This window comes from Chiloscyllium punctatum, chromosome 3 (assembly GCF_047496795.1).
Source record: "Chiloscyllium punctatum isolate Juve2018m chromosome 3, sChiPun1.3, whole genome shotgun sequence".
Taxonomy (NCBI): domain Eukaryota; kingdom Metazoa; phylum Chordata; class Chondrichthyes; order Orectolobiformes; family Hemiscylliidae; genus Chiloscyllium; species Chiloscyllium punctatum.
Window position 1 is genome coordinate 117,694,942 of NC_092741.1, and position 25,739 is coordinate 117,720,680.

The 25,739-nt window shown below is 44.0% G+C and overlaps 1 protein-coding gene across 1 annotated transcript in view; it reads left to right on the top strand.

The window, feature by feature from the left end:
• eif2ak2 (eukaryotic translation initiation factor 2-alpha kinase 2) overlaps nucleotides 1–25,739 on the top strand; it is a 62,518-nt gene that overhangs the window by 18,866 nt on the left and 17,913 nt on the right. Inside the window, exons 6-14 of the mRNA XM_072559186.1 lie at nucleotides 568–647; nucleotides 4,375–4,444; nucleotides 8,631–8,743; nucleotides 9,181–9,289; nucleotides 17,845–17,885; nucleotides 20,616–20,691; nucleotides 22,241–22,269; nucleotides 23,052–23,115; nucleotides 25,223–25,263. Of these exons, the coding sequence (XP_072415287.1) occupies nucleotides 568–647; nucleotides 4,375–4,444; nucleotides 8,631–8,743; nucleotides 9,181–9,289; nucleotides 17,845–17,885; nucleotides 20,616–20,691; nucleotides 22,241–22,269; nucleotides 23,052–23,115; nucleotides 25,223–25,263 (623 nt within the window). The remainder of the gene's footprint in view (nucleotides 1–567; nucleotides 648–4,374; nucleotides 4,445–8,630; nucleotides 8,744–9,180; nucleotides 9,290–17,844; nucleotides 17,886–20,615; nucleotides 20,692–22,240; nucleotides 22,270–23,051; nucleotides 23,116–25,222; nucleotides 25,264–25,739) is intronic.

Here is a 25,739-nt window from a genome sequence, read left to right on the forward strand (position 1 = left end):
GAAAGAATGATTCTTCTGCACTGTACATGTTTCCCACTTGTTTTCAGATCCACTTTGAATGGGTAGTGTTATTTAAACTGAACCTCATGTTTGGTACATACTAACCCCATACCATCGAGAGGGAATTAAAAAGCGTTAAGTCATAAAAGTTAATTGAATATTTGAAAAGAAAATTATTAAAACCAGGAAATGATGAAACTGCTTCAAAATTCAGGCTTCTTCGAAGAGAGAAACAGGGTTAAACATTCAGGTTGATAAACTTTCAACAGATTCCTTGTTTTCTTTTTGTAGTTGCTCTCAGACTTGTTGAGCATTTCCAGAGCTCACTTTTTGTTTAGATTTTCTACAACTGCAGTGAAATTTTGTATTTGTATTTATGGGGTGATATTTGTTTAATGATGATTTAATGAAAAGTGCATCTCGTGAGGAAGTGCAGATTCATGCACAGGCAGATAGACATGCACACAGACCGACAGACAGACAAATACACACACACAATACACCACACACACACACACACACACACACACTGCTAAATTCTTACTGTTTTCTCCCTTTGTGAATAAGAATGTGAGAAAACTCAATGTTGAAAATGAAGAACAACACAAGAACGCTGCAGAAGACTCCACCGACCAGAATCTCAAAAGGTATGGTTAGGTTTTGTTTTAATGGGTAACTTTTTCTTGTGTGTTATTCTAAGTGATAGGGAAATTATTCGAATCTATTATTTAATAAATTATAACAGAGCTTGGGATCCAGGTTGTTAGGCAGAGTCAACATGATTTTGTGAAAGGGAAATCATATTTGACCAACCTGCTGGTGTTCTTTGAGGAGGTAGCATGTGCTGTGGTTAAGGGGAAACTGTACCATATTTACATTACCCTAAGGCTTTTGATAAAGTGACACATCAAAGGTTATTGCAGAAAATAAAAGTTCATGCATTGGGGGATAAGATTGTAATGGATAGAAGATTGGCTAGCTAACAGGAAGCCGAAAGTAGGAATAAATGGGTCTTTTTCAGGCTGGCATAATGTCATGATGGGTGTGCCACTGGGGCTGGTGCTATGGCCTCTACTCTTTATAATTTATATAAACAACTGTATGCAGTAGATAAGTCCGAAAGTAAGTTGTGGAGAGGAGTGAAGGAGACTACAAAAAGACACCGATAGGTTAAGTGAGTATGCAAAGATATAGTAACTGGATTTAGTATGGGAAAATGTGAAATAGTCCATTTTGATTGGAAGGATAAAAAAATTTATCTAAATGTTGAGAGATTACAGAGCTCTGAGATGCAGAGGGATCTGAGTGTCCTTGTGCATGAATTGCAAAATGTTAATATGCAAGTATAGCTATTAATTAGTCAAGTTAATAGTCAAGTTATGATCTATTGTGAAGGGAGTTGAATGAAATAGGGAGGAGATTATGCTTTAGCTATATAGAGCACTGGTGGTAGCACATCTGGAGTACTAATCACCTTATTTAAGGAAGGGTGCAAATATATTAGAGGCAGTTCAGGGAAGGTTCACCAGAATGATACCTGGAATGGGTGGGTCATCAAGCTCGGTGTGTATTCACAAGAGTTTAGCGCAGTAAGAGGTAACTTGATTGAAACACATAAAATCCTGAGGGGTTGTGGCAGGTTGAAAGCTGGAAAGGAGGTTTGCTGTTATGGGAGAATCTAGAACTAGGGATTACTATTTAAAATTCAGGATTCGCATTTGGATAGGTAAACATGGATAGGAAAGGTTTAGTAGGATATGGGCCAAATGCAGGCAAATGGGACTTGTTCGGTTTAGGAAACCTGGTCTTGGACGAATTTGGCCAAAGGGTCTGTTTCCGTGCTGTATGACTCTCTGAGGAGTCATACATTTTAAACAGAGATTAGGTAAACCTTTTCTCTGAGGAATTTGAGTCCTTCCTGAAAAGGAGACTTAAGCAGAGTCTTTGGATATTTTTAAGAAAGAGGTGGAAGAGGTTGCTAGGTAAGCAAGGAGTTGAAAGGTTATCAGAGTAGGTGGGAGCAAGGGTTTGAGTTTGCAGTCACATAATCCATGAATTTATTGGATGGTGGAGAGACTCGAATATCCTACTCCTGCTCCTTGTTGGTATGTCTGTCTGTCGGTGAAACTGCATCTGAAAAACCTGATTCACTGTAACTTAATATCTAATTCCTTTCAGCACAACTTGAGAAATATTGTGTTCTCTTTCTCTCTCTGTCTGTTTCCAGCACACTGTCTCTCTTTCTCTGTCACTCCAAACATAAGACCATAAGACATAGGAGTGGAAGTAAGGCCATTCGGCCCATCAGGTCCACTCTGCCATTCAATCATGGCTGATGGGCGTTTCAGCGCCACTTACCCGCACTTTCCCTGTAGCCCTTAATTCCTTGAGAGATCAAAAATTTATCAATCTCTGCCGTGAAGACACTTAGCGTCCCGGCCTCCACTGTACTCTGTGGTAATGAATTCCACAGGCCCACTATTCTCTGGCTGAAGAAATATCTCCTCATTTCCATTCTAAATTGATCCCCTCGAATTCTAAGGCTGTGCCCAGGGGTCCTAGTCTCCCCACCTAACGGAAACAAATTCCCAGCATCCACCCTTTCTAAGCCATGCATTATCTTGTATCAAACAGACTCCTTGTCCCTTCGTATTTGTCTCCCTCAATCTAACAACCCCTACCTCTCCATCTTAATCTCCTCATTCTGTGTCTCTTAGCTCTTTCTTCTCTCTTTTTCCTCTCTTGCTCTTCCCTCTCCTCCTCTCTCTTTTATCCCCTTGACTTCTCTCCCTCTCTCACTCTCCTCTCCCATTTCTCTTGTGATCTTGCCATCCTTCCGACCTCTCTTCCCTCCTTTGGGCTACTTGGTTTAATCTGATGCACTCATCTCTTGTCTGGAAGAGGCAAGGATAGCAAGTGGAGCTCTGAGTGTTCTCCAGCTATGCTCCTGTGTGCTGCAACAGAGAATTGCCATCACATGGTCCACTTCCCCATGGAGCTGAATGAAACTTAAAACAAAATCTTGCAGTTTCTATTTGTATCATCAGCTTGTTCTCTTCACTCTCAGAGGCCCTTCCTCTGGTGAGGATAGAATTCTGAGATTAGCCTTTAATTGCCCACTGCGTTAGATCACTCCCTGCTACAGTCCCTGGAGTGCGGAACAAAAGCTCTTGCATGCACCTATTCCAGGTGCAGGCACCTGTAGCCAAGTGGACTGAGTAAGATTTCACTGTGAGCTGGTGTAACTGTTGCTGTGATGAGTTAACCCAGATAGTTCTTGAAAGAAAGTCGAGTCGCAGGTAGATAGGATAGTGAAGAAGGCGTTAGGTATGCTTTCCTTTATTAGTCAGAGTATTGAGTATAGGAGTTGGGAGGTCATGTTGTGGCTGTACAGGACATTGGTTAGGCCACTGTTGGAAATTACATGCAATTCTGGTCTCCTGCATATCAGAAAGATATTGTGAAACTTGAAATTGTTCAGAAAAGATTTACAAGGATGTTGCCAGGGTTGGAGGATTTGAGCTACAGGGAGAGGCTGAACAGGCTGAGGTTTACAAAATTAAATAGACAAAGTCTTTTTCCTGGGGTCTGGGAGTCCAGAACTAGAGGGCATAGGTTTAGGGTAAGAGGGGAAAGATTTAAAAGAGACCCGAGGGGCAACATTTTCACACAGAGGGTGGTACGTGTATGGAATGAGCTGCCAGAGGATGTGGTGGAGGCTGGTACAATTGCAACATTTAAGAGGCATTTGGATGGGTATATGAATAGGAAGGATTTGGAGAGAAATGGGTTAGGTGCTGGCAGGTGGGACTAGATTGGGTTGGGATATCTGGTTGGCATGGACAGGTTGGACTGAATGGTTGTTTCCTGCTGTACATCTCTATGACTCTAAGACTCGAAGTAAATGCCTTTTTGTTTGCCATCCATCCATTGCTCCAAGAGCAGAGATGACCCTGTGCACTGGTCAGTGTTAATCACGAGTATTTGACTGTCAAATTCAGTCTGGAATTGACTTGTGCAGATAATCCGGTGTGGTACTGAGGAAGTGCTGCTGTCTTGGAGTATCATCTTTCTGATGAGATGTTAAAACAAGCTTGCATTTGTCCTCCTGCATGGGCATAAGCGAGACCAGCAACTGTTTCTCAGAGGAGCCTCTGTTAGCTTTCTTGGACAGAGTCTATCCCTCAGCCAATAACAAGAGTCCCTATGGTCTGGTCATTTAAGGAGCACTGCTTCTGGGTAGCACCTTTCACAAACTGGCTGCTGCTTTATTCTCGACATTGCAGTGTTGTAAATTTACTTGGCTGTAAAGAGCAGGGGACATCCTGAGGTGGTGAAAGGTGCTATGTAAATGCAAGTTCTGTTCTTTTATAGGTTCGTGGAAGATCAGAGTAGTGAGGTCGAGAAGAGTGATGACGAGTTCATTTCCACAGTCAGTATGGATGTAAGTGTAGCAAACTTCACTTTCAGAATGGTAAAGCTGTTCCAGGGCAGCCCACTTCCTTCAGGATAAATATTTACAGTTTTTCAGGCTTCCATGAGTGAGTGATCCATTATCGTTACAGGTCAAACTGAGCTGGGATAACTCTTTGTTGATGGCAGATGAGGATAGGACTCCCTTTTCAAAGTAAGACCCTTCCAGTGTAAACAACAGTCTGGTGATAGGAATTGTTTATTTATTTCCCCCCTTTTTGTCTGTGATTTTCCTCACTAATCTGGCATCCCATACCTTTCCTTTTTACACAGTGTGACTGAGGATTTCGCTAACATGTATCCTCAACCTGTTTTCAAATCTCTCTCCATGATCCTGCCCTCCCATTCACAGTAACCTCCTGTTGGCTCCAGTTCTGCCCCATTCCTGATTATAATCATGGCTCTATGAGAGGCTGTTTCCCTCCCACGATTTCTCAGCCTATCAGCAACAAATGCAGGAAGGAGGCCAACCTTGATTGGAAGAGCAATGAGCAAGATAACATGTTTGGTTTAACTGGGTGCAGTTTCTGGCACCAGTGCTGATGGGCCTGCAGAATGGGACAGGGACAATGGAGGTTTTCAGTGAGACTGCAAAGGATGGAACTCAGAGGCAGGCCATCAAGGATGACGTGATGGAGAATAGGGGAAGGGGTCAGGATATCGGGTTGTTATAGGGGTGTGACAAAGCTGCTCCTTTGACAACATTATTCAGTCTTTTGTTTTTTTTGAGAGGGGTCCTAAATGCATAGGTTCCGCTGTGTCTGGTTTGTATGAGTTTCAGGGCCAATTTGACTATAGCTAACAGATACTGTCTCAGAAAAAATGCTTTCAAGTTTTAAAAAAAACACTTGTACAATGAAAAGGGGAATGGCCAGTTCTCCCAGCTCAGGTTTTCTCTGGTTTGTTTTGGTCTTAGCAGTTTGGTTATTCAGACCTGCTAAATTGGGGATTCCACTGAAACAGCTACAGTAGAAGAAAGTTCCATGCTAAATTCCCTGCCATCTCTCTCTCCTGTAAGAACCTGTGTCTGATTATCACCTTTTTGCAAAAGGGGGACTGGTGACATTTGGAACAGCATCATGAAGCTGGGGTAGTCTATTGGGTTTTCAGATATGTTAAGTTATTCTGTATTCTGTTCTCTTTTGTTTGTATTTCATTCAGTACTCTGTAAATAAATTCTGTTTTGTTTAAAACTGAGGGGTTTTGACCAGCTGCATCATCCTGGTATGTCCACTTAAAATAATTAGCAAAGTTAAGGCCTGGGCTTCCTTGTTGAAGTGTTTTGAGGGGGTCCGGCCTAGTCCAAATAGGGGTGAGGTTTGGGATATCAGGGGGTGAGGAGTGAGGTCGGGATTTTGGGGAGGGGGTCAAGTTCAGGATATTTTGCTTGTGGGGTGGGAACCAGGATATCAAGGGGGTGGGGTGGGGGGGGGTGAGGATTTGCATTTTGAGGGGTGAGAGAGTGAGGGTCAGGATTTTGTGTGAGTGGGGGGAAGGAAGGTCAGGATATTCGGGTAGGATTTGGGATATCGTGGGTGGGGAATGCGGGTCAGGATTTTCTGGGGTGGGTGTTGGAATGTTGGGTATGGAGATGTGAGGGTCGTGATATTGGGGATGGAGCTTGGGAGATTTGGAGGACTGGGGGAGTGAGGTTCAAAATATCGGGGGAGTGAGTGCCGGGATATCGAGGTTGGGATTCTGGATATTGGGGATGGGGGAATGAGGGTCAGCATTTTGTGGTGTGGGTTGAGGGTCGGTATATTGGGGTTGAGGATATGTGGATGAATGTTGGGATTTCATGGGGTAGGGATTGGGATATCAGAAGGTTGGGGAGTGAGGATCAGAGTGTTGGGAGGGGTGGGGGTTGGGGAGTGAGGGCCACGGTTGTTGGGAGGGGTGGGTGTTGGGGAGAGGGTCAGGATGTTGTGAGGGGTGGGGGTTAAGGAGTGAGGGTAAGAATGTTGTGAGCGGTGGGGGTTGGGGAGTGAGGGTCAGGATGTTGTGAGGAGTGGGGGTTGGGGAGTGAGGGTATGGATGTTGTGAGGAGTGGGGGTTGGGGAGTGAGGGTATGGATGTTGTGAGGGGTAGGGGATAGGGGTTGGGCAGTGTGGGTCAGTGTGTTGGGAGGTGTGGGGGTTGGGGAGTGAGGGTCAGGTTGTTGTGAGGGGTGGGGGTTGGGGAGTGAGAGTCAGGATGTTGTGAGGGGTAGGGTTTGGGGAGTGAGGGTCAGGATGTTGTGAGGGGTGGGGGTTGGGGAGCGAGAGTCAGGATGTTGTGAGGGGTTGGGGAGTGAGGGTCAGGATGTTGTGAGGGGTGGGGGTTAAGGAGTGAGGGTAAGGATGTTGTGAGCGGTGGGGGTTGGGGAGTGAGGATCAGGATGTTGTGAGGAGTGGGGGTTGGGGAGTGAGGGTATGGATGTTGTGAGGGGTAGGGGATAGGGGTTGGGCAGTGTGGGTCAGTGTGTTGGGAGGTGTGGGGGTTGGGGAGTGAGGGTCAGGTTGTTGTGAGGGGTGGGGGTTGGGGAGTGAGAGTCAGGATGTTGTGAGGGGTAGGGTTTGGGGAGTGAGGGTCAGGATGTTGTGAGGGGTGGGGGTTGGGGAGCGAGAGTCAGGATGTTGTGAGGGGTTGGGGAGTGAGGGTCAGGATGTTGTGAGGGGTGGGGGTTGGGATACCAGAGGGTTGGGGAATGAGGTTCAGGGTGTTATGAGGGATGGGGGTTGGGGAGTAAGGGTCAGGATGTTGGGAGGGGTGGGGGTTGGGATATCAGAGGGTTGGGGAGTGAGGGTCAGGATGTTGTGAGGGGTGGGGGTTGGGGAGTGAGGGTCAAGATGTTGGGAGGGGTGGGGATTGGGAAGTGAGGGTCAGGATGTTGTGAGGGGTGGGGGTTGGGATATCAGAGGGTTGGGGAGTTAGGGTCAGGGTGTTGGGAGAAGTGGGGATTGGGGAGTGAGGGTCAAGATGTTGGGAGGGGTGGGGGTTGGGGAGTGAGGGTTAGGATATTGGGAGTGATGGGGTTTGGGGAGTGAGGGTTAGGATGTTGTGAGGGGTGGGGGTTGGGATATCAGAGGGTTGGGGAGTGAGGGTCAGGATGTTGGGAGGGGTGGGGGTTGGGGAGTGAGGGTCAGGATGTTGGGAACGATGGGGTTTGGGGAGTGAGGGTTAGGATGTTGGGAGGGGTGGGGGTTGGGATAGCAGGGGGTTTGGATTTCAGAGGGTTGGAGAGTGAGGATCAGGGTGTTGGGAGGGGTGGGGGTTGGGAAGTGAGGGTCAGGATGTTGTGAGGGGTGCGGATTGGGATATCAGAGGGTTGGGGAGTGAGGGTCAGTGTTGGGACAGGTGAGGGTGGGGGAGTGAGGGTCAGAGTGTTGGGAGGGTTGGGGGTTGGCGTATCAGGGGGTCAGGAGGTAGGGTCAGGAGATTCTCAGCTGATCAGGATTTAGGGCCTTTTTCGATCTTTTGTATTTAAGCAAAAGTATGTGAGAGAAAAGACTTTATTAGTTAGCTCTGTTACTTGGACTTTAAATAGACATTGTTATTATTTATTTATTTGAATAATCAATTTATTGTTTTGGAATTATCAGTTTCCTACCCCCTCCAACCGCAAAGTTCATATTACTGTTAGGCTAAACCTTGCTGTTCTGAAGTTTACCCACCAGCCCTCTAACCAGGTGAGAGAAAAATTGAAATGCGCCCCCCAATCCATGAGAAAAAGTTAGACAAACCACAGCCCAGAATTCCCATCCCTAACCTTCTCCATCTCTCTCCTCCTCTCAGACATTTTAAAAAGCTCCTCTTTTTGATGAAACCAAATGGTAACCAGCTTTTATAAATACTTAGCTATGTGTTTAGATTTCTTGTGTAATGCTTCTGTGGAGCCCCATGGATCATTTGATGGTGTTCACGGTGCTATATTAATGCAAGTTGTTGTTAGATAGGTCACATTTGATTTGTCCAGGTGTTTTTGCATCAGATGTGAGGTGAGGTGATCCACAGTCTTGGACACAGCTCCAAGGTGACCTTGTTCCACTCAGTCAGGCTGTTTCATGTTACATTCACAAATGCCTGCTGAGCTGAGACATGCGCAATTCATCTTTGTAAGAGGACATCGAAACAAACTCCACCTTTTAAACACCCTGTTTCTTTTTAATCAACTGTAGCTCTCCTGTAGCTCGAAAAATGCCATCGGAGAGTTGAACGAGTATTGCCAAAAACGGAATTGGATCTGCAAGGTTAAGGAAGTGGCTAAACGCGGGCCATCTCACACTCCAGAGTAAGTGAGCGATTGTGCTAGTCAATTACAACAGCAAAGGAAAGACTGACTTCTTGTGAAACAGATCCAACCACAGGCTGACGAGCTGGATGACTCTCTCTCACCTGCAGTTCCAACTTCTCATCCAAAGTGAAATGACTTGATCTGGAATACACCGCCTAAAAATGCAGTGAAAGCCCTTTCAAAAACAACTGCACTGAAGGGAATTAGATCATTGTTTCCAAAGGAAATAAATTACAGAGCTATGGGGAAAGAGCAGAGAGCTAGTGACGTTAATTGAAGAGCTCCCTCAGAGGAGTTGGAGCAAACTCAGTGGGTTCAGTGCCCAATTCTGTGCTGCACTGTTCTATGATAGATTACATGGGTGTAACTGCACTTCAGTTCAGATAACCAATTCTTGAAGAATTCTTGACTAATTGAGCAATCCTGTTTTCCAGATTTACTCTGAAATTTGTAATAAATGACAGATCTTTCCCAAGTGCTTCTGGAAAAAACAAACAAGAGGCCAAACAGAGAGCAGCTGTTCTTGCTTTAAATGAACTGCAGGTATTCCTCAAGCTGTGTAATATTCTGAGGGATTGTGCTCAGTATGTGTTGTGTAATGTAGTACAGTGCACTCGGTATGTGTAGTATTATGTGGGAGTGTGTGTTGTCATGTGCTCGGTGTGTGTTTTATTATGTAGTACAGTTTGCTCAGTATGTGCACTATTCTGTGGGCGTGTGTGTTGTCATGTGCTCAGTGTGTGCTATATTATGTAGTACAGTGTGCTCAGTATGTGCAGTATTCTGTGAGAATGTGTTGTAATGTGCTTGGTGTGTGCTGTATAATGTAGTACAGTGTGCTCAGTATGTGCAGTATTCTGTGGGAGTGTGTTGTAATGTGCTCAGTGTGTGCTGTGTAATGTAGTACAGTGTGCTCAGTATGTGCAGTATTCTGTGGGAGTGTGTGCTGTAATGTGCTCAGTGTGTGTTGTGTAATGTAGTGCAGTGTGCTCAGTATTTGCAGTATTCTGTGGGAGTATGTGTTGTAATGTGCTTTGTGTGTTGTATAATATATTACAGTGCACTCGGTATGTGCAGTATTCTGTGGGAATGTGTGTTGTAATGTGCTCGGTGTGTGCTGTGTAATGTAGTACAGTGTGCTCAGTATTTGCAGTATTCTGTGGGAATATGTGTTGTAATGTGCTTTGTGTGTTGTATAATATAGTACAGGGCACTCGGTATGTGCAGTATTCTGTGGGAGTGTGTGTTGTAATGTGCTCAGTGTGTGCTGTGTAATGTAGTACAGTGTGCTCAGTATGTGCCGTATTCTGTGGGAGTGTGTGTTGTAATGTGCTCAGTGTGTGCTGTGTAATGTAGTACAGTGTGCTCAGTATGTGCCGTATTCTGTGGGAGTGTGTGTTGTAATGTGCTCAGTGTGTGCTGTGTAATGTAGTACAGTGTGCTCAGTATGTGCCGTATTCTGTGGGAGTGTGTGTTGTAATGTGCTCAGTGTGTGCTGTGTGATGTAGTACAGTGTATTCAGTATGTGCAGAATTCTGTGGGAGTGTGTGTTGTAATGTGCTCAGTGTGTTGTGTAATGTAGTACAGTGCACTCGATATGTGCAGTATTCTGTGGGAGTGTGTGTTGTAATGTGCTCAGTGTGTGCTGTGTAATGTAGTACAGTGTGCTCAGTATGTGCAGTATTCTGTGGGAGTATGTGTTGTAATATACTCGGTGTGTGCTGTGTAATGTAGTACAGTGTGCTCAGTATGTGCAGTATTCTGTGGGAGTATGTGTTGTAATATACTCGGTGTGTTGTGTAATGTAGTACAGTGTGCACAGCTGTGCAGTATTCTGTGGGAGTATGTGTTGTAATATACTCGGTGTGTGCTGTATTATGTAGTACAGTGTGCACAGCTGTGCAGTATTCTGTGGGAGTGTGTGTTGTAATATACTCGGTGTGTTGTGTAATGTAGTACAGTGTGCTCAGTATGTGCAGTATTCTGTGGGAGTGTGTGCTGTAATGTGCTCAGTGTGTGTTGTGTAATGTAGTGCAGTGTGCTCAGTATTTGCAGTATTCTGTGGGAGTATGTGTTGTAATGTGCTTTGTGTGTTGTATAATATAGTACAGTGCACTCGGTATGTGCAGTATTCTTTGGGAATGTGTGTTGTAATGTGCTCGGTGTGTGCTGTGTAATGTAGTACAGTGTGCTCAGTATTTGCAGTATTCTGTGGAAATATGTGTTGTAATGTGCTTTGTGTGTTGTATAATATAGTACAGGGCACTCGGTATGTGCAGTATTCTGTGGGAGTGTGTGTTGTAATGTGCTCAGTGTGCTGTGTAATGTAGTACAGTGTGCTCAGTATGTGCCGTATTCTGTGGGAGTGTGTGTTGTAATGTGCTCAGTGTGTGCTGTGTAATGTAGTACAGTGTATTCAGTATGTGCAGAATTCTGTGGGAGTGTGTATTGTAATGTGCTCAGTGTGCTGTGTAATGTAGTACAGTGTGCTCAGCATGTGCAGTATTCTGTGGGAGTGTGTGTTGTAATGTGCTCAGTGTGTGCTGTGTAATGTAGTACAGTGTGCTCAGTATGTGCCGTATTCTGTGGGAGTGTGTGTTGTAATGTGCTCAGTGTGTGCTGTGTGATGTAGTACAGTGTATTCAGTATGTGCAGAATTCTGTGGGAGTGTGTGTTGTAATGTGCTCAGTGTGTTGTGTAATGTAGTACAGTGCACTCGATATGTGCAGTATTCTGTGGGAGTGTGTGTTGTAATGTGCTCAGTGTGTGTTGTGTAATGTAGTACAGTGTGCTCAGTATGTGCAGTATTCTGTGGGAGTATGTGTTGTAATATACTCGGTGTGTGCTGTATTATGTAGTACAGTGTGCACAGCTGTGCAGTATTCTGTGGGAGTGTGTGTTGTAATGTGCTCGGTGTGTTGTGTAATGTAGTACAGTGTGCTCAGTATGTGCAGTATTCTGAGGGAATGTGTTGTAATGTGCTTTGTGTGTTGTATTATGTAGTACAGTGTGCTCAGTATGTGCAGTATTCTGTGAGAATGTGTTGTAATGTGCTTGGTGTGTGCTGTGTAATGTAGTACAGTGTGCTCAGTATGTGCAGTATTCTGTGGGTGTGTGTGTTGTAATGTGCTTTGTGTGTTGTATTATATAGTACAGTGTGCTCAGTATGTGCAGTATTCTGTGGGAGTGTGTATTGTAATGTGCTCAGTGTGCTGTGTAATGTAGTACAGTGTGCTCAGTATGTGCAGTATTCTGTGGGAGTGTGTGCTGTAATGTGCTCAGTGTGTGTTGTGTAATGTAGTGCAGTGTGCTCAGTATTTGCAGTATTCTGTGGGAGTATGTGTTGTAATATGCTTTGTGTGTTGTATTATGTAGTACAGTGTGCTCAGTATGTGCAGTATTCTGTGGGAGTGTGTGTTGTAATGTGCTTGGTGTGTGCTGTGTAATGTAGTACAGTGTGCTCAGTATGTGCAGTATTCTGTGGGAGTGTGTGTTGTAATGTGCTTTGTGTGTTGTATTATGTAGTACAGTGTGCTCAGTATGTGCAGTATTCTGTGGGAGTGTGTATTGTAATGTGCTCAGTGTGCTGTGTAATGTAGTACAGTGTGCTCAGTATGTGCAGTATTCTGTGGGAGTGTGTGCTGTAATGTGCTCAGTGTGTGTTGTGTAATGTAGTGCAGTGTGCTCAGTATTTGCAGTATTCTGTGGGAGTATGTGTTGTAATGTGCTTTGTGTGTTGTATAATATAGTACAGTGCACTCGGTATGTGCAGTATTCTGTGGGAATGTGTGTTGTAATGTGCTCGGTGTGTGCTGTGTAATGTAGTACAGTGTGCTCAGTATTTGCAGTATTCTGTGGGAATATGTGTTGTAATGTGCTTTGTGTGTTGTATAATATAGTACAGGGCACTCGGTATGTGCAGTATTCTGTGGGAGTGTGTGTTGTAATGTGCTCAGTGTGCTGTGTAATGTAGTACAGTGTGCTCAGTATGTGCCGTATTCTGTGGGAGTGTGTGTTGTAATGTGCTCAGTGTGTGCTGTGTAATGTAGTACAGTGTATTCAGTATGTGCAGAATTCTGTGGGAGTGTGTATTGTAATGTGCTCAGTGTGCTGTGTAATGTAGTACAGTGTGCTCAGCATGTGCAGTATTCTGTGGGAGTGTGTGTTGTAATGTACTCGGTGTGTGCTGTGTAATGTAGTACAGTGTGCTCAGTATGTGCCGTATTCTGTGGGAGTGTGTGTTGTAATGTGCTCAGTGTGTGCTGTGTAATGTAGTACAGTGTGCTCAGTATGTGCCGTATTCTGTGGGAGTGTGTGTTGTAATGTGCTCAGTGTGTGTTGTGTAATGTAGTACAGTGTGCTCAGTATGTGCAGTATTCTGTGGGAGTATGTGTTGTAATATACTCGGTGTGTGCTGTATTATGTAGTACAGTGTGCACAGCTGTGCAGTATTCTGTGGGAGTGTGTGTTGTAATGTGCTCGGTGTGTTGTGTAATGTAGTACAGTGTGCTCAGTATGTGCAGTATTCTGAGGGAATGTGTTGTAATGTGCTTTGTGTGTTGTATTATGTAGTACAGTGTGCTCAGTATGTGCAGTATTCTGTGAGAATGTGTTGTAATGTGCTTGGTGTGTGCTGTGTAATGTAGTACAGTGTGCTCAGTATGTGCAGTATTCTGTGGGAGTGTGTGCTGTAATGTGCTCAGTGTGTGTTGTGTAATGTAGTGCAGTGTGCTCAGTATTTGCAGTATTCTGTGGGAGTATGTGTTGTAATGTGCTTTGTGTGTTGTATAATATAGTACAGTGCACTCGGTATGTGCAGTATTCTGTGGGAATGTGTGTTGTAATGTGCTCGGTGTGTGCTGTGTAATGTAGTACAGTGTGCTCAGTATTTGCAGTATTCTGTGGAAATATGTGTTGTAATGTGCTTTGTGTGTTGTATAATATAGTACAGGGCACTCGGTATGTGCAGTATTCTGTGGGAGAGTGTGTTGTAATGTGCTCAGTGTGCTGTGTAATGTAGTACAGTGTGCTCAGTATGTGCCGTATTCTGTGGGAGTGTGTGTTGTAATGTGCTCAGTGTGTGCTGTGTAATGTAGTACAGTGTATTCAGTATGTGCAGAATTCTGTGGGAGTGTGTATTGTAATGTGCTCAGTGTGCTGTGTAATGTAGTACAGTGTGCTCAGCATGTGCCGTATTCTGTGGGAGTGTGTGTTGTAATGTACTCGGTGTGTGCTGTGTAATGTAGTACAGTGTGCTCAGTATGTGCCGTATTCTGTGGGAGTGTGTGTTGTAATGTGCTCAGTGTGTGCTGTGTAATGTAGTACAGTGTGCTCAGTATGTGCCGTATTCTGTGGGAGTGTGTGTTGTAATGTGCTCAGTGTGTGCTGTGTAATGTAGTACAGTGTGCTCAGTATGTGCCGTATTCTGTGGGAGTGTGTGTTGTAATGTGCTCAGTGTGTGCTGTGTAATTTAGTACAGTGTATTCAGTATGTGCAGAATTCTGTGGGAGTGTGTGTTGTAATGTGCTCAGTGTGTTGTGTAATGTAGTACAGTGCACTCGATATGTGCAGTATTCTGTGGGAGTGTGTGTTGTAATGTGCTCAGTGTGTGTTGTGTAATGTAGTACAGTGTGCTCAGTATGTGCAGTATTCTGTGGGAGTGTGTGTTGTAATATACTCGGTGTGTGCTGTATTATGTAGTACAGTGTGCACAGCTGTGCAGTATTCTGTGGGAGTGTGTGTTGTAATATACTCGGTGTGTGCTGTGTAATGTAGTACAGTGTGCACAGCTGTGCAGTATTCTGTGGGAGTGTGTGTTGTAATATACTCGGTGTGTGCTGTGTAATGTAGTACAGTGTGCTCAGTATGTGCAGTATTCTGTGGGAGTGTGTGTTGTAATATACTCGGTGTGTTGTGTAATGTAGTACAGTGTGCTCAGTATGTGCAGTATTCTGTGGGAGTGTGTGTTGTAATGTGCTTTGTGTGTTGTATTATGTAGTACAGTGTGCTCAGTATGTGCAGTATTCTGTGGGAGTGTGTGTTGTAATGTGCTTGGTGTGTGCTGTGTAATGTAGTACAGTGTGCTCAGTATGTGCAGTATTCTGTGGGAATGTGTTGTAATGTGCTTTGTGTGTTGTATTATGTAGTACAGTGTGCTCAGTATGTGCAGTATTCTGTGGAAGTATGTTATAAGATGTTTGGTGTGTGTTGTATAATGTACGATTGTGTTCAGTAATGTGAGACAATATGCATGGTGTCATTTGTATAATATATGACAGTGTGAATGGTGTGCACTGTTAAGCATTTGTTTCACGTTAGAGTGGACTGCACCTTGCAGATAACTTGTGATACGTCTAACATTTTAGCATGGATTTTGCCCATTGCACCAGGTTAGCTCTTTGTAAGCACCATTGACTATGTAATAGAATAGACTATTGCTTTCAGTATTGAATTTATAAGATAGAGATTCAGAATTCAATTCTCCTCTTTCTTCCAATAACAAGCTGCATAATTAATTAGAATAGAAGTTGGCTGAGTGGTAGAGGGAATAATCTGTTTGCAGAATTACCATTTCACCCAGATACAGGGAACAGCTTTCCCATCAGTTCCCTTCATTTCCTCTGGGAGCAGGAATCTGCTACTCCTATCCGGTCTTGGTCTACAATTGGTTCATATCCCATATTATGGAGTAATTTACTGTGCAGGAGGCCATTTGGCCTATCATGTCTATGCCAGCGCTCCATGAAATAATCCAGTCCATCCTCTTTCCCAATTCTAACCCCATGCTGTACAAGTTTATTTTCTTCAAGTGTCCATCCGGATTCCTTTTTGAAATTGTTCATTATCTCAGCTTCCATTGCCCAGTGAGTTCCACTCGCTGTGGAAAAGAACTCTCTTCCATACATTGCTCCTGAATCTCTTGCCCAAAACTTTAGATTTGTGTCCATTATTCCTTGGACCATCAGCTAATTGGAGGAATTCTTTTATCATTTACCACATCCAAACCTCTTAGAGTCCTGTACTGCTTTATCAAATTGGCCTTCAGTCTCTTTTGTGCCAGGAAAACAATGCCAGTTTTATCACCGTAACCTTGTAGCTAAAGTTTTTCATTCCAGTAACCACTCTGTCATTGTCTCCTCATGGGCCACACCATTTGAAATATTACTCTGTATTCCAATATTCAAGTTATTTATATATTGTTTAAAAAGAAAGAGCAGTACACACACAGCGATCTTTGGAAACTCCACTGTCTCCTACTTTACAATCTGGAAGATAACCATTGATTGTGACTGGCTGCTTTTTATCATTAAACCATTTCCATCTGAGCTGACATGGACCCTCATGTTAACCAGGAGAAAGTGAGGACTGCAAATGCTGGAGATCAGAGTTGAGAGTGTGGTGCTGGAAAAACAGCAGGTCAGGCAGAAACAGAGGAGCAGGAGAACCGATGTTTCAGGCATTAAGCCTTTCATCAGGAATGAGGCTTGTGGGCCAGGGGGCTGAGAGATAAATGGGAGGGGGCTGAGGCGGGGTGGGGGGGGGGGGGGGAGTGGAAGGTAGCTGGGAATGCGATAGGTAGATGAAAGTTGAAAGTGGACGTAATTGGTTGGAGGGGAGGGATAGGTGGGAAGGAAGATGGACCGGTCAAGCAGGTGGTGCTGAGTTGGAAGTTTGGAACTGGGATAAGGTGGGGGAAGGGAAGTGAGGAAACTAGTGAGATCCATGTGGATCCCATGTGGTTGCAGGGTCCCACAGTAGAAGATGAGGCATTCTTCTTCCAAGCATCGGGTGGTTAGGGTTTGACGATGGAGGAGGTTCAGGACCTGCATGTCCTTGGTGGACTGGGAGGGGGAGTTGAAGTGTTCAGTCACGGGTTGTTAACCAACCTGTTATGTGGTACTTTGAGAATCACTTTCTTCAAATCCACAGAGACAACAGCCATTGCTTCCGTACTTTTCTGTTACTCTGTGGTGAAGGTGTCAGTAAAGTCAGAGATTTCAAATCTTTAGTAAAAGATCCAGAAGGTAGATGAGGAGAAATGTTTTCGCAGAGAGAGTTTTTGGGATCTAGAACAGTCGGACTGAAAAGAAGATGGAAAATGATTGGTGAAATAATGTGAGAAGAGTGCAGAATGGGTACTTTGCAAGGTGATGGATCAAAATACAAATGGCCCTAATCATGACCAATCTTTGAAAGAGCTAACACAGGCATGATAGGTGAATGGCCTTTCTGCTGTCAGTTTCCAGGATTCAGTGAAGTTCAAGAGAACCTGCTGTGTCTAGAGAGTGTTGAGAATGTGGAACTCACTACCACAAATAACGAGGTGCATCATGTCGATGCATTTAAGGGCGGGTAGGTTGAGTACATGAGGAAGAAAGGATTAGTTGGATGTGCCGATGGTGAGATGTATAGGGTTCAGACGAGACTCAAATGGTGAACTACCATGGACTTGTTGGCTGAATGCCTACAAAGTTGAAGGTTAAAAATCACAAGACACCAGGTTATAGTCCAACAGGTTTAATTGGAAGCACACTAGCTTTCGGAGCGATGCTCCTTCATCAGGTGATTGTCAGCATCGCTCCGAAGGTTAGTGTGCTTCCAATTAAACCTGTTGGACTATAATCTGGTGTTGTGTGATTTTTAACTTTGTACATCCCAGTCCAACACCGGCATCTCCAAATCATGACTACAAAGTTGAAGCAATGTTGTGAAAGGGAGAGTTTCAGAAATCAATGTTGTCGTATTTGTAGGTATTATCTCACAGTTAAATCTCATTTGAAAGGTAAAGACAGTAGGTCTAAAGATACTCACAGCATGAACCAAAGAGTGCAATTGGTCAGCTTTCAAGGGACTATGCAAGTGCATTGGAAAGCAAAACCCAAATACAACAGCCTGAATTGGATAAATGCCCCAATAATAGTTGTTAGCTGATTTTTAACAGTGGGAAGGTTCTTATTAAGAATGCAAAATATACAATAAAAATAAAGTAATTCAATTCAAGACATCGGTTTGGGTTTGTTTTCTCAAACTCTAACTTAATGTTTTCTTTATTCCCTCAATTCTGTTCCGGATCTGGTCTTGGTGTCTGATTGGCACAGAATGAATCAAACAGTACTTCACAAGATGGATTTTCTTCAAAGTAAGTTTGTAAAAGATATCCCAGGTAACTGTGCTATAATCTGAATGACGTGAAATCTGTTCGAAACAGCATCATTATTTACTGTGGAGAAGGATATGGAAGAAATAGAATGTGGGGAAATTGGTGATGATTTCTTGAAAAATATCCGTTTTACAGAGGAAGAGGTGCTGGATGGCTTAAAACGCATAAAGGTGGATAAATCCTCAGGATCTGATCAGGTGTACCCTAGAACTCTGTGGGAAGCTGGGGAAGTGATTGCTGGGCCTCTTGCTGAGATATTTGTATCATTGATAGTCACAGGTGAGGTGCCGGAAGACTGGAGGTTGGCTAACATGGTGCCACTATTTAAAAAAGATGGTAAGGAAAAGCCCAGTGAACTATAGACCGGTGAGCCTGACATTGGTGGTGGGCACATTATTGGAGGGAATCCTGAGGGACAGGATTTACATGCATTTGGAAAAGCAAGGACTGATTACGGATAGTCAACATGGCTTTGTGCATAGGAAATCATGTCTCACAAACTTGATTGAGTTTTTTGAAGAAGTAACGAAGAGGATTGATGAGGGCAGAGCCATGGACGTGGTCTATAGGGACCTCAGTAAGGCATTTGACAAGGTTCCTTTTTGTAGACTGGTTAGCAAGGTTAGATCATATGGGATACAGGAGAACTAGCCATTTGGATACAGAACTGGCTAGAAAGTAGAAGACAGAGGGTGGTGGCTCAGTCTTCGGCGATTGTTTACCAATGACTTCTTATTATGTTCAAAACACCTTTCCCACGGAAGGTTCATTGAACTTAGCCACAACTATTTGTTCATCTTTAAGAATTGGAGTGAAGTTTGGGCAGTTGGATACAGAATTTGATGCCTTTCCCCACCCCACCCAGGCCCCAGTCATGGTTACAGGACCAGTTCAGTTTCTGATCAATCGTAACCCCCAGGTCAAACTTAAAGTATCCATAATGTTATATCCATATTTTTATCTTTTGATCCTGCACTGTCTTTCAGTATGATCATGACTGATCGTCTCTTAATGCCATATTCCTCCTTTCGGCCTATACTTCTGGATACATTTAAATTTAAAGAAAAATCTTTCTTGAATATATTCAGTGACTTGGCCTCCAGAGTCTTCTGTGGTAGAGAATTTCACGGGTTCAGACCAAAGAAGTCTTTCCTCATCTTTGTCCCCTGTTTCTAGACTCCCCAACTGGGGAAACATCCTCCCTGCATCTAATCTGACTAGCCCTGTTAGAATTTCATGCACTTCAATCAGATCCCCTCTTATCATTCTAAACTCAGTTGAACCAATCTTTCCTCAAAGAACAGTTTGGCCATTCCCAATCTAGTGAGGCTCCGTTATATTTCAAACAATGGCAAGTATTATCCTTTCTTAGTTAGGGAGACCAAATCTGTACGCAATACACCTGGTGTGGACTCACCAAGGCCCTGTGTAACTGCTTGTAAGACATCCCTACTTCTGAACTTAAATTCTCTTCCAACAAAGGCCAATATGCCTTATGCTTGTTGCATCTAAACATCTACTTTTGCAGATTCCTTTGTATATCCACACTTCCCAATATATCACCATTTAAATAATACTGATTTTCAAACAGGTGTCGCATTGTATTGCACACAATATACTCACATTTAGCCATGCTATCCTGCATCTGCCATATGTTTGACCACTCACTTCTGCACCCTTCTGCTATCACCTTCAGGCTTATTTGCAATGTTGCCAAGGATTTTTAATAATTAGCAAACAGCAAAATTGTACTGTCATTACCCAAGGCCAGGTCATTCACAACAATGTTCCTAATAGTGACAATGGGGACTGAGGCAAACTTCTCTACTATTAGAAAAGGCCTTCTAAGCCTTTGCCAATGATGTAGCCATAATACTATCCTCACAGCGCCAAAGACCCAGGTTCAATTCCCACCTCAGGCAACTGTCTGTGTGGAGTTTGCACATTCTCCCCGTGTTTGCGTGGGTTTCCTCTGGGTGCTCCGGTTTCCTCCCACAGCCAAAAATGTGCAGGTTAGGTGAATTGGCCAAGCTAAATTGCCCGTAGTGTTAGGTGAAGGGGTAAATGTAGGGGAATGGGTCTGGGTGGGTTGCTCTTCGGAGGGTCGGTGTGGACTTGTTGGGCCGAAGGGCCTGTTTCCACACTGTAAGTAATCTAATCTAAACCACATGCTTCCTACTTCCAAACAGGTTTGTTTAAAAGTACTTTCATCAAATACCTTTGACGGTGCATATATAGAACATCTACTGCGCTCAATTTACATCTACATACATGTGTTATTGCATGCAATGCACTTTTATACATAATGCAGTTCTGCATACACTTCACTATTGCACACAATGGACTTCTGCACAATGTGTATGAACTACACTTGAGCATCCATTGTTATAACTTCATCAAAGAACTCCTATATTTCCTCTGAACTACATGCCATCTGCTAATGCTCCTTGAAATCTTTCAGAACATTTACTATGCTAAAGGCAGCTTTATAAATATAAGTGGTCCTCGCCTCTTTATTTGATTTAGTTGATTGAATGAAATTCATCCTGCAAATTGTTTAGAAAGATGTTCGACCATTCTTTCCGAGGTGGTTAGTAATATTTCTCATGGGTGCTCTGTGCAGTATATTTTACTGGTGGCAGGGAATGAATTAAAACCTATGTACAGACTCAGTGAGTGTTCCTCACATGTTTCTGATTCTTTTCGAAGGGATTCTGAAAAGTCGGATGGTTCCAGCTTCATTTTGTTCATGGACTCCAAAGAAGCACCTCATTCTCGTGCAATGGTACAGTACATTTTTCAGACAAAATTCCAGCTCCCTTGTCTGTGTTAGTCTGCTAGTTTTGCTTTGTAGTCTTACCTGTCAGTTTAGGTATTGAACTGAGGCCTTGTCTGCTCTCTTCGTTAGGTTGCTTGACCACAGTATACGTTTGGAAGTGATCGGTTAGCTCAGTTGGCTGGATGGCTGGTTCACAATCCAGAATGATGCCAACAGCTGAGGTTATGTTGTCTCCTCAGTCTCACCTGAGGAATGGTGACCCTCAGGTTAAACTCACTACCAGTCGGCGCTTTTTAACGAGAAATCATTGTACTTATCCTCTGGGACTATTACCTGGAGATGCAGATGAATTTTCCCTGGTGGACAAATCAATTTATTCCTCAACCAATATCTTTAAATACATTAACCAATCATTGGTTGTTGTTTGTAGGATCTTGTGCATAGATTGACTGCTGCATTTCCTGATTTACGTTAGTGACTACATTGCAAAAGTTTATTTGGTTGTGAAGTGCTTTGGGAGACCGTGAAGCTCTGAAAGGTGCTATAGAAATGCAATTTCTCTTTTTCCTTTTGAAATTAAGGCACAACCTCAGGATGCCTCAAGCACACCCAGCCCCATCTGCAGTATGTGCCTGACCAGCTCCGTGCTGGGAGGAAGGACCTGCTTTTCCCCTTCACTCTTCCCGCTGCACCCCCAGTTCCCCATCCCCACACTGACCAGCCTGTTTTCATCCTGCTTTTGCCCTTGATACAAAATGTGATTAGTTGTTTAAACGATGCAGTCCTGGATTGTGGAAATGCAAACTAGAAGCACTTTACATTTACCTGGAGTTCCTCAGGGTAGTGTCTTAGGCCCAACCGTCTTCATCTGCTTCATCAATGACCTTCCCTCCATCGTAAGGTCAGAAGTATGGGTGACACGGTGGTTCAGTGGTTAGCACTGCTGCCTCACAGCACCAGGGACCCTGGGTTCAATTCCCACCTCAGGTGACTGTCTGTGCAGAGTTTGCATGTTCTCCCTGTGAATGCATGGGTTTGCTCCCGCAATCCAAATGTGCAGGTCAGGTGGATTGGCCATGCTAAATTGCCCCTAGTGTTGGATGCATTAATCAGGGTAAAGATAGGGTAGGGGAATGGGTCTGGGTGGGTTATTCTTCAGAGGGTTGGTGTGCACTTGTTGGGCCAAATGGCCTGTTTCCACACTGTAGGGAATCTAAAAAAAAGTAGGTGTATTTGCTGATGACTGCACAACGTTTAGCACCATTCACAACTCCTTAGATACTGAAGCAGTCCATGACCAAATAGACAATGAATGATTTCAAACCTAAATTCTACTGGCACTTGAAGGAAGTGAACGTGTCGTGTTAAGTGGGTAGACAGAGGGAATGGAGGCATCTGGATTGGTCTACAGAGGGCTGACATGAATTTGATGGGCTGAATTACCTCCTTCTGTGCCATTTATGATTGTGTTATGACAGTAAAGCAAACTTTGACTACTGGTTATCAGCTGTCAATTCTCTTGTCTTCAGAACTAATTCTAATTTTTGTTTTCTAGGATTCTACTACTGGATCCAGATCAAGACGGTATGATTATTCATTGCCATAGTATACATTCTGCTTGTGATTTTGGTGCATTCTGTTGGCATTTATACAATAGCTAATGGTGGTGGCTGTGCCTTAGTGAGCTGTCTGTGAGTCAGGAGGTCTAATGTTCAAGCCTCACTCTCAGAGACTTGAGTAGGTTATCGAGCTTGATTCCCCCCCCCCCGCCCCCCACCCCAATCAATCTTGTCTGGGATGCCTCCTCTCAGGTGAGATGTTAAACCCAATCTGTCTGGCTCTCAAAGGAACCCACAGTCACTCTTTGGAAGGAATGCTCCTGGTGAATATTTGTTACTATTTACTGTTTAAAACACATTAATAAAGGCAAAGTTCTGGAGAAACTCGGCAGGTGAGGCACCATCTGTAGAGCGAGAAACCATGTCAGTTTTCGAGTCCAGTGACTTCTTTAGAACTGCATCCCTCTCCACAGACACTGCCAGACCTGCCAAGTTTCTCCATCACTTTCCGTCTTTATTAGCCCATTGCCATTTTGTGTATGTTTGCTGTCAGCAAATTGGCTGTGGTATTTTCTGCCTTACACCAATGACTGCATTCAAAACTGTTTCACTCACTGGAAGATTCCTTGGCACCTAAAGTCTTGACAAGTGAGTGATTACGGTTTGGTGTTTTATATCATCTTTTTTGATTCAGTGAGGTTTCTTAATTCCATCCCTTTGTGAGTTAGGAGATCTTTTCTGGGTGGGGCCGAAGGGCGTTTGGTTATTTGGAAAGTCAGAGTGATTGAAAATTGTTTCTTTTTATAGCATGAGGCCATTAGCACCAAGCTTTTCTCGTCTGAGCACGGAAACAGATTCTGCATCTTCTCAGGTACCCTATTCAGTTCTCAAAAGACCAATTGTTCAAGGACTTGCTGTTTGAATGCTGTTTCCCTTCGTAGAATGACTGACATTACCGCACAGAGGATTCTCTTCAGTCCATTGCGCCTACCCCCAGCAGAGCTGTGTTCCTGAGTGGCAGTTTCCTTGTACCCTCTTCTGTTTTTTTTTCTTGGTTTTCCAAATGAACCGCAGTGGTTCAGGAAGGTAGCTCACTACCACCTTGTCAAGGATCATCAAGCATGGGAACAAATCCCAACCTTACTCGCAATTTGCACATTGTATGAAGGAACTTTTTAAAGTTCTTATAGATAATATAAATAACTGCCATATCAATGATCTAGTAACCCCTGGTGATATTTATTCTGTGTTCTAAGAATCTTACTCATGAGAACATTTCTCCTACATTCCATTTAATTCTTCAAATCAGAATACCTGGGTGATTCCTAAATCAGGGCTTCAGACACTAAAGCACAAAGTACAGGTGAACACTCCATTGTAGTGTTGAGAGACTCCTGCACAGTTGGGGGTGTTATTTTCAGATAAGACATTAAAATAATGCAAAAACAGAATTAGCAGGAGAAACCCAGGCAGGTCTGGCAGCACCTGTGGAGATAATGCTGAGTTAAAGTTTCGAGCCAAATGACCCTTCTTCAGAACATAATTTTCAGGTTTACAGCAACTTCAGAATTTCCAGTTTGTGGGCAGCAACCACTTTCTCTTTTTCAGTGGACGTGCAATCCCGTAACACCTCCGTGTCCCGTTGGGATGATCACAGGACTGTCCGCTTCTTCCTGGAATAAAGGTTAGATTAGATTCCCTACAGTGTGGAAACAGGCCCTTCAGCCCAACAAGTCCACACCGACCCTCTGAAGAGTAACCTACCCAGTTCCGCGTGGGTACCTGCGTGGGCCCCAGTCTCTTTGTGGGGTACCTGGAACATTCCTTGTTCTAATTCTATTCAGATTCTCCCCAGTATTCTCCCTGCCTCATTAAACCAAAGCCTTATCTATCTCCTCAGACTGATGTAATGGGGAATCAAGTCTCCTAATGTTCTGATTAATACTTCTCTCTGTTCACCAACAGCAGAAAAATATTGTCTGATCACTCACCTTGTATTCTGTGTGGGAGAAGGTGCTGCACACAAATTGCTGCTGAGCTCACCTAAATTGTAACTGTGACTGTGCTGCTCAAGATGCCTAATCCATTCTTTGTGCCCTCCAATTACTGATTCAGGAGGTCATGAGTTCAAGTCTCACTTCAGGAGCTTGAGCCACTGAGTGGAGAATGAAGAGCGTTTTAGATTAGATTACTTACAGTGTGGAAACAGGCCCTTCGGCCCAACAAGTCCACACCGCCCCGCCAAAGCGCAACCCACCCATACATCTACCCCTTACCTAACACTACGGGCAATTTAGCAATGGCCAATTCACCTGACCTGCACATCTTTGGAGTGTGGGAGGAAACCGGAGCACCCGGAGGAAACCCACGCAGACACGGGGAGAATGTGCAAACTCCACACAGTCAGTCGCCTGAGGCGGGAATTGAACCCGGGTCTCTGGTGCTGTGAAGCAGCAGTGCTAACCACTGTGCCACCGTGCCGCCCGTTGGGAGGTGCTGTTTTCAGGATGAGATATTAAGTCAATGCGCAGTCTGCCGAGAGCATGATTGTGACCATTGAACTGAACTGAGGTGGACACCAGCAGAGGGGAGCTGGAGCCAAGTGTATCCCACAGTCTGTGGGACCATTGGCTTGGGAAGCCTTGTGGTGAATCTTTGAGCACTTGAAGGCATCATTGTGACCTGCAAAGGATAGAAGCAATGCAATTTCTCCAAGCCATTACAATATTCCATATTTTCAAACATTTGTCCTCAGATCTGTTTTCATTGCCCTTGGCTTACCCTGGATTAAACCTGCATTCTGAACATTCCTGAAACAAATGATCAGATCTTGGGTACCTCCCACAAGAATTCAGGCATGTGCTCTCAATCGTCGTGGAAGCTATGACCGTCAGTTCCTCATGTTTTCCTAGGAATAGTCTGCCTTAGGTCCAAACCAAACAGAAACCTAATGACCTCTTCCACTTTTAAATTTACAGATGAACAATAAAAATGGACAAGATCAAGGCCTGGAAGTGAAGTAAGCAATAGTTCAAACATTAAAATGCTGTGATTGAGCAATACTCCCTCCAATACATGTAGCCCACTTTGTTCCGGTCCCTGTGGAATACCTTGAAGGTGTCACTCCATCAGGTGGCACTGGGATCACCATAACAGGGGGCAAACAGTGTATACTGCTCTCAGCTGTGGCTCAGACACTTGTAGACCACTTCAGTACACTTGAAAGAACTGCATTGTCAGAGGTGCAATCTTTCAGGTGATAGGATAATCCCAGGCCCTGTTTTGACTCCTCGGGTGGATGTAAAATGTACCAAAGCCAGGTTTTTGAATGGACCTGCCTGATGGGATCCCTCTGGACAGGATTAGATGTACATTTAGACCTCTCCAAAGAGAGCAGTTATTCCTTCTCCCTTCACAGTCCCCTTTACTTCAAACAACTTTTTATTTTTGGGTTTAAGTTTTAAACTATTCAAATGCCCAAAGTGCCTCAGTCGA